Below are 16,003 nucleotides of genomic sequence, written 5' to 3'. Positions count from 1 at the left end.
CTGCCATCTTCAGCCAGCAGATGACACTGGAAGACAAAGCAAAGGGAATCGGAAATGACAAACTTGAGTTTGTCAGTCATGCTGTGGAGATTGATGGCGTTTGTCCTTTTCCCGTCAGCTCCTCTTCTCTCTCTATAGCGCAGCTTCCCATGCCCCTCAGCAGCTTAGGAGATGGCTCTGTGGTAAAGCGCTTGCTGTATATCAATGAAGGCCTGAGGTCAACCCCTGCAACCCATGTAAAAAGGCCAGTGCAAGCCTACCAATCCAGTGCTGGGAAGCAGAGACAGGGCATCCCAGGGTCTTACTGACCAGCCTGTCTAGCTGTGATGGTTTGAATATGCTTGGCCCATGGAAAGTGGCGAGGTTAAGAACTGTGGCCTTGTTGGGGGAAGTGTGTCACTGTGTAGGTGGGCTTTGGGGGGCTCCTAGTGCTCAAACTCCATCCAGTACTGAAGAGAGCCTCCTCCTGACTGCCTTTAGATTAAAATGTAGAACTCTCAGCTCCTCTAGCACCATGTCTGCCTGCACGACGCCATGATTCTCACCATGAATCTCTAAATGTTTGCCTTTACAAGTGGCCTTGGTCATGGTGTCTCTTTACAACAATGGAAATGCTAAGACACTAGCCAGTTGGTGAGTTCTGGGTCAGGGAGACACCCTGTGTCAAAAATAACATAAGGTACAAGCACACACATACAACATGTACCACAACCCACAACCTCCCACACAAAGGTTAACTCATAACAAACAAACCGTTAACAGTATGTACACACAGGGATATCAACATTACAAAATGAGGTATAAACATGTTCTTATGATACGGAATACAAAGTGTACCTATCTGTCCTCTATATTGGTTTATCTTTTCAAAGGTCCTAAATCTTAGAAGCTGGATCCCCAGTGTGGAAGCGTGAACTTGGTGAAACCTTTAAAAGTGGAGTTCGGTAGACATTTAAAGCCACAGGGAGCCCTCCTTTGTGAAAGGACCAATGCAGCTGCTACATGAATGGGTTATTTCCCATGAGAGGAGATTCTATAGGTTAAGGCTACCCTGCACTTTGGCTGCTTCTGCTTTCATGTGGCTCCTTTTGCCCCTTTCCTAACTTAGTGTGATGTAGCCAGAGGGCGCTGATGAACCCGAACACCAATGCTTGCTATTTAGCACCAGAAACATAAGTCACACAAACCTTTTATAAGTCACACATCTCAAATATTTTATTATAACAACATGAAGCAGACCAAGACAGCATCATCAGTCACTCTTCCCAAGTCTGTTTTGGATGCTGTCTTGTATTTTTCTTTCTCCTTGACACTGCCCTGTAGCCAGGCCATCTGTCTTTATTCCTTTGGTATACATAGCTTTGTGCAGAAGCTCTCCAAACTCGCTAGTTGCCTCTCAGTGATCCTTCAGCACTCATAGCCTCCTACTGAGGCTGAGCTACAGTAGAAGGCTCCTAGCTTAAGTCTTGTAGGTCTTAGTGAGCACATATGAAAGAATACAGCATTTTCGTAGCCCTGAAGTCTGTGTCCCTTCCTCTTCTATCCTCCAGATCTCACCTCTGACCTGATTTTTATCATGGAAGCCATCTGGCCTCATGTAGAATTTTACATAAGCAGAATTGACATTATAAAGAAAAACAAGAAATGTAGTGTTTCACTTAGCAAAGTTTTTGTTTGTTTGGTTTTGTTGTGGTTCTTTGTAGTCTCCCTTCCCCCAGCCTGAAACCTGCTTGCTCAGGGGTGGAGCTTCCTGCTCATTCGTTCTGCCACGCCCACTGCTGGACCGTGCAGCTTTGCTGTTGGTGCCACCACGTGCTCACCCTACTACTGGATTCCGAGATTATTCGGCGGGAATCGGGTCCCCTCCCCCTTCCTTCATAACTGAGTGTTGCAACAGTAAAAATTGAGCTTTGATCAGAATGACTGTCTTAGCTACATTTCTTTATCTCGCCACCTAGCCCCTCTTCTCTTCCAGGTTTCCAAAATGACTTTCCAGGCTAGAACCCATGTTGTGATCTGCTGGCCGGACACAACAGTTCTTTCTTTGGTTGATCTGTTGGCTGCGCTGAGGACTCAGGGTTGACACACTTCACACAAGCACCCAGCTATGACCCATGTCCTCACTGCTCTTTACTTTTTACTTAGAGACTACAGATCCTTAAGTAACCCAGGCTGACCTTGAACTCAGGATTCCAAAGTATCAGATTACAAACTGGGGCCACCAGGCCACCTTCTGAAGCTTTTAAGAAAAATAGCTTTTTTTTCTTTTCATTGTCAAGTAACATTTCCTTGTATATAGTTCTTTACTTATTCCAGTGATGAACACCCAAGAAGTTATGGTTGGGGGAAACTGTATAAAGCTCCTACAAACACTTTATTTCCCTTCCTGTTAGATAAATACTTAGATCTTACAGGTTTGACAGATGTTAAACTTCCAGCAATGTGCTAAACATTCCAGATGTGTTGGCTCATTCTGGCAATTCTAGCATTCAGAAGGAGAATGATTTTGTGAGTTTGAGGCTAGCCTGGACTGTATAAAGGGACCCTATGTCATAAAAGCTCACAAAACAAGAAACAAGAAGTGAAGGAAAAGGAGGAAGAAGGGAGGAAGGGAGAGAAACGAAGGGAGGAGGCTGAGCACGGGGAGAAAACGGTAGTGCTAAGCAAGGTGCACAACCCGCTGTCCCTACATCAAGAATGCCCAGCCCAGCGCTCTCTCCTGCAGCTGCATGTATGTGGTTTGTCTGTGTCATTACTCTGCCTTCCCTGAAGGATACTATGCGGCCTGCCAGGTGCTTCTACCGGCACACTCTCATTCCAGAAGGCTTTGAGTCATTCTCCCTTTTATTTATAATTTCTCTCTCCCCCCCCCTCTCTCTCTCCCCCCCCCTCTCTCTCTCCCTCTCCCTCCCCTTCCCCCTCCCCCTTTCCCTCTCCCCTCCCCCTCCCTCCTCACCCTCCCCCCCCTTTCTCTCTGGTCCTGCTTGGTCTTTACACTGCAATTCCTTATACACCAAGTACCAAACATTTGTCACTCTGTGAGTTGTGGGTTATTTTTCAAATATTTGCATTTCCTATATTAATTTTATATGGTTTTTGATTCACTCTATTTTGACAGCTTAATTTATCCATGTGTATTTTCTAGCAATTTGTGACTCCCGGGGTCCTGTACAAGAAATATGTGCCTTAAAATGCAGCCTCTCTGTTGAGACCAGTGGCTTTACCATCTTACATTTTATGTGGGTCCATGATCTGCCTTCAAGTGATTTTTGTAGATGATGTGAGATAGTTGGTTCTTTGTTCTGAGTATGCATGTTGCAGTACATGAACCAATTTGTTGAGTTTTTCAATTGGATCATTTTGACAATATAATACTTCTATTCAAGGCATTGTGATCACACTCACCCTCCAGGATCCTTCTCCCACCCCCAGGTCATACATAGCTCCTGTGTGTTCGTCACTACAGCAGCCAAGGCTTATCCAGAAGACAGTGCCTCCTGCACTCTTCAACATCTTTGGGTTCCTGCAGCCTCAGAGAGAATGACATGGATGTCCAGTGTAGAGCCAAGCACTCAGAAATAACTTATTCTTGTCACTTGGCCATTATGAGTCTCGGCTTTGCCATCATCCACTACAAGAGGACTTCTGACCAAGACAGAGATCTAGGCTACTGTGTGCATATAAATATGAATATTTAGGAGGCAGTTTAATACATGCCTGATTGGAGAAGTAGGGATCTCTATGGGGCCTGTGACCTCCCTAGCCATAGGCTTTGGAGGGTTTGGTTTGGGTTTTGTTTATTATTATTATTATTATTATTATTATTATTATTATTATTATTATTTTAACTGAGCCATCTTGCCTGCCCCACATAAGATTTCAACCAATCTATGGTACCAGGCGTGTATTCTCTCCCATAAAGCATGCCTCAAACTCAATGAAGAAGTTGTTGGTTATTACTTATAATATCTATGCCTCTAGTGCACTAGTGGGCATATTGGTCCAGGCAGGTCAGTTTTGTAGCAGGAAGGATCTACAGCTAAGTGTGATTGTTAATAACTTGCTCTTCTCCAACAGCCTGCATAGCACCTTAAGATACTATGTAGCCAATAAGAAGCAAGCTTTCTGAGGCGGCACCATCTTCGGCTCCAGACAACCGGCCACCTTCCTGGTGAGAGCACAGGGGTCCGCCCGGCCCAAGAGGTTTGTGCCTCAGGCCCCGGCGGGAGCCTCCTTGGCTCCGGGACTCCGTGGAGGGCAGGCTGCACGGGTGACGGTGTGGAATACAGAGGCCAGCCATTTCTGGGACAGGCGAGAGCCACAGAGCTTCTGAGGTGGCACCATCTTCGGCTCCAGACAACCCGCCACCTTCCTGGCCAAAGCAACACAGCTTCTGGGAAAGATCCTGTTTTGGGCCTTCATCTTCAGCCAGGAGGAGGTCCAAACACCAGATAACTGTGCACCTTCCCTGAAAGAGGAAAGCTTGCCTGCAGAGACTGCTCTGACCACTGAAACTCAGAGGAGAGAGCTAGTCTCCCACGTCTGCTGATAGAGGGTAACAAAATCAACAGAGGAACAATCTCTAAACAAAGACAACTATAACAACTAACTCCAGAGATTGCCAGATGGCGAAAGGTAAACGTAAGAATCCTACTAACAGAAACCAGGACCACTCACCATCATCAGAACCTAGAACGCCCACTTTGCCCAGTCCAGGGCACCCTAACACACCTGAAAAGGTAGACCTGGATTTAAAAGCATATCTCATGATGATGGTAGAGGACATAAAGAAGGAATTTAATAACTCAAAGAAATACAGGAGAACACTGCTAAAGAGTTACAAGTCCTTAAAGAAAAACAGGAAAACACAACCAAACAGGTAGAAGTCCTTATAGAAAAACAGGAAAACACATCCAAACAGGTGATGGAAATGAACAAAACCATACTAGACCTAAAAAGGGAAGTAGACACAATAAAGAAAACCCAAGTGAGGCAACGCTAGAGATAGAAACCCTAGGAAAGAAATCTGGAACCATAGATGCCAGCATCAGCAACAGAATACAAGAGATGGAAGAGAGAATCTCAGGTGCAGAAGATTCCATAGAGAACATCGGCACAACAATCAAAGAAAATGGAAAATGCAAAAAGATCCTAACTCAAAACATCCAGGAAATCCAGGACACAATGAGAAGACCAAAGCTACGGATAATAGGAGTGGATGAGAATGAAGATTTTCAACTCAAAGGACCAGCAAAAATCTTCAACAAAATTATTGAAGAAACCTTCCCAAATCTAAAGAAAGAGATGCCTATGAACATACAAGAAGCCTACAGAACTCCAAATAGACTGGACCAGAAAAGAAATTCCTCCCGACACATAATAATCAGAACAACAAATGCAATAAATAAAGATAGAATACTAAAAGCAGTAAGGGAAAAATGTCAAATAACATATAAAGGCAAGCCTATCAGAATTACACCAGATTTTTCACCAGAGACTATGAAAGCCAGAAGAGCCTGGACAGATGTTATACAGACACTAAGAGAACACAAATTCCAGCCCAGGCTACTATACCCAGCCAAACTCTCAATCACCATAGATGGAGAAAACAAAGTATTCCATGACAAAACCAAATTCACACATTATCTCTCCACGAATCCAGCCCTTCAAAGGATAATAACAGAAAAGAAGCAATACAAGGACGGAAATCACGCCCTAGAACAAACAAGAAAGTAATCCCTCAACAAACCAAAAAGAAGACAGTCACAAGAACAGAATGCCAACTCTAACAACAAAAATAATAGGAAGCAACAATTACTTTTCCTTAATATCTCTTAATATCAATGGACTCAATTCCCCAATAAAAAGACATAGACTAACAGACTGGCTACACAAACAGGAACCAACATTCTGCTGCTTACAGGAAACCCATCTCAGGGAAAAAGAAAGACACTACCTCAGAGTGAAAGGCTGGAAAACAATTTTCCAAGCAAATGGTCTGAAGAAACAGGCTGGAGTAGCCATTCTAATATCGGATAAAATCGACTTCCAACCCAAAGTTATCAAAAAAGACAAAGAGGGACACTTCATACTCATCAAAGGTAAAATCCTCCAAGAGGAACTCTCAATTCTGAATATCTACGCTCCAAATGCAAGGGCAGCCACATTCATTAAAGACACTTTAGTAAAGCTCAAAGCACACATTGCACCTCACACAATAATAGTGGGAGACTTCAACACACCACTTTCACCAATGGACAGATCATGGAAACAGAAACTAAACAGGGACACAGTGAAACTAACAAAAGTGATGAAACAAATGGACTTAACATATATCTACAGAACATTTTATCCTAAAACAAAAGGATATACCTTTTTCTCAGTACCTCATGGTACCTTCTCTAAAACTGACCACATAATTGGTCACAAAACAAGCCTCAACATATACAAAAATATTGAAATTGTCCCATGCATCCTATCAGATCACCATGGACTAAGGCTGATCTTCAATAACAAAATAAATAATAGAAAGCCAACATTCACGTGGAAACTGAACAACACTCTTCTCAATGATACCTTGGTCAAGGAAGGAATAAAGAAAGAAATTAAGGACTTTTTGGAGTTTAATGAAAATGAAGCCACAACATACCCAAACTTATGGGACACAATGAAAGCATTCCTAAGAGGAAAACTCATAGCTCTGAGTGCCTCCAAAAAGAAACTAGAGAGAGCACATATTAGCAGCTTGACAACACACCTAAAAGGTCTAGAAGAAAAGGAAGCAAATTCACCCAAGAGGAGTAGAAGGAAGGAAATAATCAAACTCAGGGGTGAAATCAACCAAGTGGAAACTAGAAGAACTATTCAAAGAATTAACCAAACGAGGAGTTGGTTCTTTGAGAAAATCAACAAGATAGATAAACCCTTAGCTAGACTCACTAGAGGGCACAGGGACAAAATCCTAATTAACAAAATCAGAAATGAAAAGGGAGACATAACAACAGATCCTGAAGAAATCCAAAACACCATCAGATCCTTCTACAAAAGGCTATACTCAACAAAATTGGAAAACCTGGACGAAATGGACAAATTTCTGGACAGATACCAGGTACCAAAGTTGAATCAGGATCAAGTTGACCATCTAAACAGTCCCATATCCCCTAAGGAAATAGAAGCAGTTATTAATAGTCTCCCAGCCAAAAAAAGCCCAGGACCAGATGGGTTTAATGCAGAGTTCTATCAGACCTTCAAAGAAGACCTAATTCCAGTTCTTCACAAACTATTCCACAAAATAGAAATGGAAGGTACTCTACCCAACTCATTCTATGAAGCCACAATTACTCTGATACCTAAACCACAAAAAGACCCAACAAAGATAGAGAACTTCAGACCAATTTCTCTTATGAATATTGATGCAAAAATCCTCAATAAAGTTCTTGCTAACCGAATCCAAGAACACATCAAAACAATCATCCATCCTGACCAAGTAGTTTTCATCCCAGGGATGCAGGGATGGTTTAATATACGGAAATCCATCAATGTAATCCAGTATATAAACAAACTCAAAGACAAAACCACATGATCATCTCGTTAGATGCTGAGAAAGCATTTGACAAAATCCAACACCCATTCATGATAAAAGTCTTGGAAAGATCAGGAATTCAAGGCCCATACCTAAACATGATAAAAGCAATCTACAGCAAACCAATAGCCAACATCAAAGTAAATGGTGAGAAGCTGGAAGCAATTCCACTAAAATCAGGGACTAGACAGGGCTGTCCACTCTCGCCCTACCTATTCAACATTGTACTTGAAGTCCTAGCCAGAGCAATTAGACAACAAAAGGAGATCAAGGGGATACAAATTGGAAAGGAAGAAGTCAAAATATCACTTTTTGCAGACGATATGATAGTATATATAAGTGACCCTAAAAATTCCACCAGAGAACTCCTAAGCCTGATCAACAGCTTCAATGAAGTAGCTGGATATAAAATTAACTCACACAAGTCAATGGCCTTTCTGTATACAAAGGATAAACAGGCTGAGAAAGAAATTAAGGAAACAACACCCTTCTCAATAGTCACAAATAATATAAAATACCTTGGCGTGACTCTAACTAAGGAAGTGAAAGATCTGTATGATAAGAACTTCAAGTCTCTAAAGAAAGAAATTAAAGAAGATCTCAGAAGATGGAAAGATCTCCCATGCTCATGGATTGGCAGGATCAACATTGCAAAAATGGCTATCTTGCCAAAAGTCATCTACAGATTCAATGCAATCCCCATCAAAATTCCAACTCAATTCTTCAACGAATTAGAAAGGGCAATCGGCATATTCATCTGGAATAACAAAAAACCGAGGATAGCAAAAACTCTTCTCAAGGATAAAAAAACCTCTGGTGGAATCACCATGCTGGACCTAAAACTGTACTACAGAGCAATTGTGATCAAAACTGCATGGTACTGGTATAGTGACAGACAAGTAGACCAATGGAACAGAATTGAAGACCCAGAGATGAACCCACACACCTATGGTCACTTGATCTTTGACAAGGGAGCTAAAACCATCCAGTGGAAAAAAGACAGCATTTTCAACAAATGGTGCTGGCACAACTGGCGGTTATTATGTAGAAGAATGTGAATTGATCCATTTCTATCTCCTTGTACTAAGGTCAAATCTAAGTGGATTAAGGAACTCCACATAAAACCAGAGACACTGAAACTTATAGAGGAGAAAGTAGGGAAAAGCCTCCAAGATATGGGTACAGGGGAAAAATTCCTGAATAGAACAGCAATGGCTTGTGCTGTTAGATCAAGAATCGATAAATGGGACCTCAAAAAATTGCAAAGTTTTGCAAAGCAAAAGACACCGTCAATAAGACAAAAAGGCCACCAACAGATTGGGAAAGGATCTTTACCTATCCCAAATCGGATAGGGGACTAATATCCAATATATATAAAGAACTCAAGAAGGTGGACTCCAGAAAATCAAATAACCCCATTAAAAAATGGGGCTCAGAGCTGAACAAAGAATTCTCACCTGAGGAATACCGAATGGCAGAGAAACACCTGAAAAAATGTTCAACATCCTTAATCATCAGGGAAATGCAAATCAAAACAACACTGAGATTCCACTTCACTCCAGTCAGAATGGCTAAGATCAAAAACTCAGGTGACAGCAGATGTTGGCGAGGATGTGGAGAAAGGGGAACACTCCTCCATTGTTGGTGGGATTGCAAGCTTGTACAACCACTCTGGAAATCAGTCTGGCGGTTCCTCAGAAAATTGGACATAGTACTACTGGAGGATCCCGCAATACCTCTCCTGGGCATATATCCAGAAGATGTCCCAACCGGTAAGAAGAACACATGCTCCACTATGTTCATAGCAGCCTTGTTTATAATAGCCAGAAGCTGGAAAGAACCCAGATGCCCCTCAACAGAGGAATGGATACAGAAAATGTGGTACATTTACATAATGGAATACTACTCAGCTATTAAAAAAAATGAATTTATGAAATTCCTAAGCAAATGGATGGACCTGGAGGGTATCATCCTGAGTGAAGTAACCCAATCACAAAGGAACTCGCACAATATGTACTCACTGATAAGTGGATAATAGCCCAGAAACTTACGATACCCAAGATATAAGATACAACTTGCCAAACGCATGAAATTCAAGAAGAACGAAGACCAAAGTGTGGACACTTTACCCTTTCTTAGAAATGGGAACAAAACACCCATTGAAGGAGTTACAGAGACAAAATTTGGAGCTGTGACAAAAGGATGGACCATCTAGTGACTGCCATATGCAGGGATCCATCCCATAATCAGCTTCCAAATGCTGACACCATTGCATACACTAGCAAGAATTCGCTTAAAGGACCCAGTTATAGCTTTCTCTTGTGAGACTATGCCGGGGCCTAGCAAACACAGAAGAGGATGATCACAGTCAGCTATTGGATGGGTCACACGGCCCCTAGTGGAGGAGCTAGAGAAATTACCCAAGGAGCTAAAGGGAACTGCAACCCTATAGGTGGAACAACAATATGAACTAACCAGTACCCGGGAGCTCTTGTCTTTAGCTGCACATGTATCAAAAGATGGCCTAGTCGGCCATCACTGCAAAGAGAGGCCCATTGGACTTGCAAACTTTATATGCCCCAGTACAGGGGAACGCCAGGGCCAAAAAGGGGGAGTGGGTGGGTAGGGGATTGGGGGGGTGGGTATGGGGGACCTTTGGGATAGCATTGAAAATGTAAATGAGGAAAATACCTAATTTAAAAAAAAAACTGAAAAAAAAAAAAGAAGCAAGCTTTCAACTCAGTTTTTTCTGTGTCCAGCAAGTGTCATTGTGCCTTTTAAAACAATCACTAGGTTGTATATGGAGTACATCTTGCCTGTAGAGTTAGCATTACTTCAGTTGTTTTATGGGAAAAAGATATCCACTTCCATCAAGTGGAGGTGTGAGGGGAGCAAAGGCATGGAAAAATGTGTCCTATGGAACAGGACTGTGCCTAGTCCACTGTAAGCTGGCATACACTGGGAGCTCAGGTACCAAAGGAAGAAGCCAGCAAGAAGTGCCAGTTTCCTGCTCAGTCAGGAAAGTGATGGTGCAAAGATGACCTTAACCAGCCGACACCTGATTTCCACAGTGGTGAGAACAATCAAGCCAACAGCTATTGGAATTTACATAGTTAGGTTCTCTAAGGTCACTGTCTTCTCCCTTTTGTCAAAGAAGAGGCTTGAACCATGGGCGCTTCTCATCAGAAATATGGGGCTGCCAACTCATTTCTAGAGAATTGCTCCAAACCTCATCACTACTGCACTGCATCTGAAGTAAGAAGTAAGTAGCTGGGCTGGAGAGATGGACCAGTGGATAAGAGCACACACTGCTCTTCCAGGGGACCCAAGTTTAATTTCCAGTGCCCACATTGGGTAGCTCACAACCATCTATATCTATAGCTCCAGAGAAACGACTGCCCCCCCTGGCCTCTGAAAGTACTGCACCCACACCTACACACACACCCCCATGCAAATGCACACAGAATTATTTTTAATTTTAACTTTTGCTCTATTTCTCCTTCATAAATTCTGAAGTGATTTCTCATCACATGTAAGCTGACACTTTAGCATCTTTAAGAACTTCTTTAATCCATGATAAATACATCTTTCTGATGTTTGGGGGTATTTTATTTTATTTTATTTTATTATTTTTGGATTTGGAAGTAATGTTAATTGCCAATGTCATAGCGTGTGGGCTTTATAAAAGTAATGTGAGAAGTAGCTTTCCAAAAAAAAAAAAAAACAATACAGAACATATCTCCTGTTTACATTTTGGTGGACAACCCTGTATGAGAAAAGGGTCCCAAAAGCCAATAATAGAGTCAGAGACAGCCTCTGCTCTCACTGCTGGGAGTCCTACAAGAAGACCAAAGTACATTGCTGTAATATATATGCAGAGAGCCTTAGACAGTCCCATGCAGGCTTCCTGGTTGTCCATTCAGTCTCTATGATCCCCTATGAGCCCAGGTTAGTTGATTCTGCGGGTTTTCTTGTGGTGTCCTTGATGCCTCTGGCCGAGGTTTCCCCACCCCACCCCACCCCCGCCCTCTTTTGCAGAATTCCCCGAGGTCCCCCTAGTGCCTGGGTGTTGTCATGGTTCTTACAGAAAGGCAACCTTAGTTCTCACAGTCATCCAGAAGAGAGGATCTGGGAGGGAGATGAAGAACAGCAACCTCATCTCTAGTGTGCCCTGTGGAGCAGAGCGCTTGTGATCTCCCACAGAGGACTGCAGGCTGGCAGGTTTGCTGGGATCGGGCAGTCTAGACTCCAGAGCAAACTCTGGGCTATGACTTTACATTTTTCTCTACTTTGTATCCTTTAGCCAGCTCAAACCACAAGTTAAGCAAAGCTGAGCATTCTTCTCACCCCTCCCACTGCCTCACCCCTCTCAAAAGTGATCGAGCATCTTCCAAAACGGCGGGGGCTACAAGTTTTCAGACAGGTGTATTGCCGTGGTCATTTGTGCTGCTTGAATTGGAATGTTTTTGTTTTTCTTTTAACATGTTAATTCCATTGATTTTAATTTTGTGATTGAAGGGTACCATTTTGATTTTACCTTTAAGTGGGGCAGACAAAAATTAATTTCTGGGGTTGAGGGGGGGGGGAACGCTAGTTCCTTTGGGAAACAAAACCAAAACAAAGCAAACATTACCTTGGTTTCATGTTAGTATGGTCTGCAGCACAGACGACCAGGGGGAAGAAAATCGCAACTGCAGAAAAAACAGCAAACACAAGCAAAGCTGAGACCCTGTACTCCTTCCTGGCTTCCCTTTGCCTTTTTGGCTTTCTTTGCTTTGTGGGGAAGAAGAAAGTCACGTTTGATTTATAGATTTGTCTTTTGGCTCCCAGGATATTTACTCTTTAAAGAAAAAGGAAAAAAAAAAAAGACTTCAGAAGAAAGATCTAGCTCTGCCTCTTGGCCTGGCCTCCCCCTCATGGGTACAGGTGCAGTTCTGTAGGACCAGTCTCAGGACCATGGTAGGAGGCTGGAATGTGCCCCTCCTTCCAGTATTCTTGAGAGTAACCTGAATCACAAGACAAAGTATGAAACCATCGAATTACAGGGACAGATGGAAGATGAATGCAGTAGGCAGCTCTCGGTTTCCAGGCAACCCCAAGCTCCTTCCAAAGCCCCGAGGCCACAGGGCACCTTTGCTAGAGCTGCCTGAGAGCCCTGAGGACCTGCAGCATTTTGGCCCAGTCTCCCAGCTTCTCCGCTGTGGTGCAACCCGACTCTCCTGTTTGCTTCTTCTTCTTCCTGTTAAGTACAGGTTTTATTTTCCATCTACCTTGCCAGCTGCCTGAACCAAACCAAACAGCACTCCTGATTCTCTTCACACCTTCTGACCCTGGAGAAATGCCTTGCATGCAATCAACATCTGGGAAAGCCATTTCCTTCCTCTGGCTTGTAAACCTTGTCAGAAAGCCCCTGAAGCCAGCCATTTGACACAGCGCTGTGACTGCTGTTCTGCGAATGCTGAGAGTTCACATTTTAAGTGTGGCTCCTTGATTTGGGTTCAGAAATTCAAATTTGAGCATTCAAACGGGCAATTCTAAAATGCAAATCTGCCTCTGTCAGGAGCTGAATGTGTTACTGCCCGTTTTGAAGTTTGCTTACACTATGCAGAGAGCCGCATCTTGGGTCTTGGTCCTCTGTTTTCAGTTACCTGAAGAAACTATCTCTTTAAAGTTAGTATGAAAAGGTCTGTCACAGTGTGACTGTGTGTGGAGGTGGGGCCTTTGAGATGCTGCAGATCTTCTGTGCCTCAAAATTCCCTTCAGAACTTAATCCCAAGGCAACAGGACTAGGGACAGGGGCCTTTGCGGAGCAATTGACTTGTGCATCTTGGATCAGCCCCTTATGAAACGGTGGAGCCACCTAGATAGTCCTTTGCCTACCTCCCACTTTGTGAGGAATGAGTCTTCCCTTTCCTCTCGTGTGGAAGGACTGGGGTGAGAACAGCATCACCCTTCCCTTCGCCATACCCTGAGTTCTCTGGGGGCCTTGATATTAGACTCCCTGTTCTCAGAACTGTGAGATCTGAATTCCTGTCATTTGCAATGACCCGTTCTGTGGTGATTTGTTATAGACGCACACAGGTGATTAGATTTAGACGGTGCTTTAAGAGTGAGGACTTCAGAATGGATTTAGTACCATAGAAGGAAAAAGAGGCTGACCCTCCCTCCCTCTCTCCCTCTCTCCCTCTTCCCTCTCTCCCTCTCTCCCTCTCTCCCTCTCTCCCTCTCTCCCTCTCTCCCTCTCTCCCTCTCCCTCTCTCCCTCTCTCCCTCTCTCCCTCTCTCCCTCTCTCCCTCTCTCCCTCTCTCCCTAAGACTAGTATCCACAGCCAGGAAGAGGTCCTCACTCACTCGACCTACTCATAGCTTGATGGACTTATCTCCAGAACTATGGGAAGCAGCCCCTGCCTGCAGCTACTGAGTTCAACAAACAGTTATACTGCAGGAGATCCTAGGCCAGCTACCAGGCAGCCGCAAAGCCAGGGCATGCAGAGCTGCATTCACCCCTCATTAACTCCTTTTGCCCTGTGAGAGTCACATCAGGCCTTGAAGTCTTCCCTTTTCTCTCTGACAGCCTTGGATCCTTCCAGCAACAGATGGACTCTCTTTGTGGAGCCTACTAGCTACTAAACTTGGGGAACTTGCATGATAGTTAGGAAAACGTTATGTCTATGTAGATTCATCAAATGTTGTTTAAGACCAATGTTAATAACCTTACAAACTCTGTATAGTATCACTCTCAACTTCAATCCACTGAGCAATTAAGTTGGTTAAATAATCCCTTGTCTTCCCAGTTCCCACCCCTCCCTACACTTCTGGCTTATGTTGTGTTTTATTTTAATACTTAATTTAATATCCACTGTACCCAAAATTTTAACTACAAATAACATAAGAGACAGTCATTCCAATGACACCTCCCCTTTATAAAAAGAAAAAGGAGGAGTTGTGAGGCAAGTGGAACCATTGTCACCAGGCAGAATCTGGTAAAATCAAGCAGATTGGACATGCTCCAGACCAGATTCCTGTCCTGGAGCACATGGCTATGATGCCTCACTAAGAGGGGCATGAAAACTGGTCACGTAGCACAGAGCCTGGAGTTCTCCCTGCTAATGAGGTATCTAGATGGGCTGGAGGGTTTAACCAATGAGCTTCCCTTCCCAGGCTTCCCTTCCTGCAAAGGTGTTCAATCTCTGGTCCACAGTTTGGACAGGAAGGACTGTCTCCTCCCATCAAGGGCCACCGTGGGGTCCTTCCTCATACTGAGCCACGCCTAAGTCTCCTACAGAAGGCACCTCCACACTGCTGGCACTCACCCTGAGCTAAGCCAGATCCCCTGTCCCAGCTCACCTCAGGCTTGAGGGTTTCTTTCTCAACTCTCCAAGGTTCCAAGCAGCATCTGGGTGCCCAGGAGCTTGAGAACCATAGCCTCTGCCTCAGGCCCTGCCATTTCTCACCTGGAGAAAAATGGGCTGGGGCCCCTATCTTAGGCTGTGTTTCATCTCCCCTGAGCCGGTGTTGCCATCCCAGAAACCGGGCACCCCAACCAGGAGAAAAAAATGTAGCTTGGCACCTCTGTGCTTTGCCTCCCCAAGTGGCATTCTGGTACCCCAGCTGTGATGTGGGGTGGAAACACAGAAAAAAAAAAATACACACACACACACACACACACACACACACACACACACACACACACACACACGTTAGGCCACAGAGTTAAAGCTGAGCTTCAGGTATAAAGTAAAGCAAAGTACAGCACTAGCTCCAAGCTAATGAATGAGCAGGTAAATAAATAACATAATAATAAATAATGAATGGGCAGACAGATGGATGGACATCTGGACAGCAGGTCCAGACAAGCAAACAAGAGGGCAGGCAAACAATTTAGATCCTGATTATAATATAATCATTAATTATATATATAATCAATAATTAATATATATGTGTGTGTGTGTGAGTAAAATATTAATACATACTTTTCATTGATATGACAAAACATGGGAGAAAATCAGTTTAAAAAGAGGAAACGTTTTAGGCTCACAGTTTTGGAGGTGTCAGTCCATGGCTGTTTGACTGTGTTGCTCCAGGCATGGGCTGCATAGCACATTCAGGTAGAAGCATGTGGTGATGAAGGATGCTCTCCTTGTGACAGCCAAAACAGCGAGGAAGGCACTAGGATTCCTATAGTCTCCCCAAGAGCGCACTCCATAGACCTATCACACCCCAAGGAGGGACCACAATCTTAAAGGTTCTCCACATCCCCAAAGCACCAGCAGCTAGTGGCCATGCCCTGAACCAGCAGCTAGTGGCCCTGAACCAGCAGCTAGTGGCCCTGAACCAGCAGCTAGTGGCCACGCCCTGAGCCAGCAGCTAGTGGCCACGCCCTGAGCCAGCAGCTAGTGGCCACGCCCTGAACCAGCAGCTA

The 16,003-nt window shown here is 43.9% G+C and overlaps 1 protein-coding gene across 1 annotated transcript in view; it reads right to left on the bottom strand.

Moving 5' to 3' along the window:
• Nucleotides 1-16,003, bottom strand: part of Clvs1 (clavesin 1) — a 306,947-nt gene extending 290,944 nt beyond the window's left edge. Inside the window, exon 1 of the mRNA XM_011250126.3 lies at nt 15,620-16,003. Coding sequence (XP_011248428.1) covers nt 15,620-15,685 — 66 coding nt within the window. The 5' untranslated portion in view covers nt 15,686-16,003. The remainder of the gene's footprint in view (nt 1-15,619) is intronic.

This window comes from Mus musculus, chromosome 4 (assembly GCF_000001635.26).
Source record: "Mus musculus strain C57BL/6J chromosome 4, GRCm38.p6 C57BL/6J".
In the NCBI taxonomy this organism is placed as follows: domain Eukaryota; kingdom Metazoa; phylum Chordata; class Mammalia; order Rodentia; family Muridae; genus Mus; species Mus musculus.
This window is presented reverse-complemented; position numbering and strand designations above follow the sequence as displayed.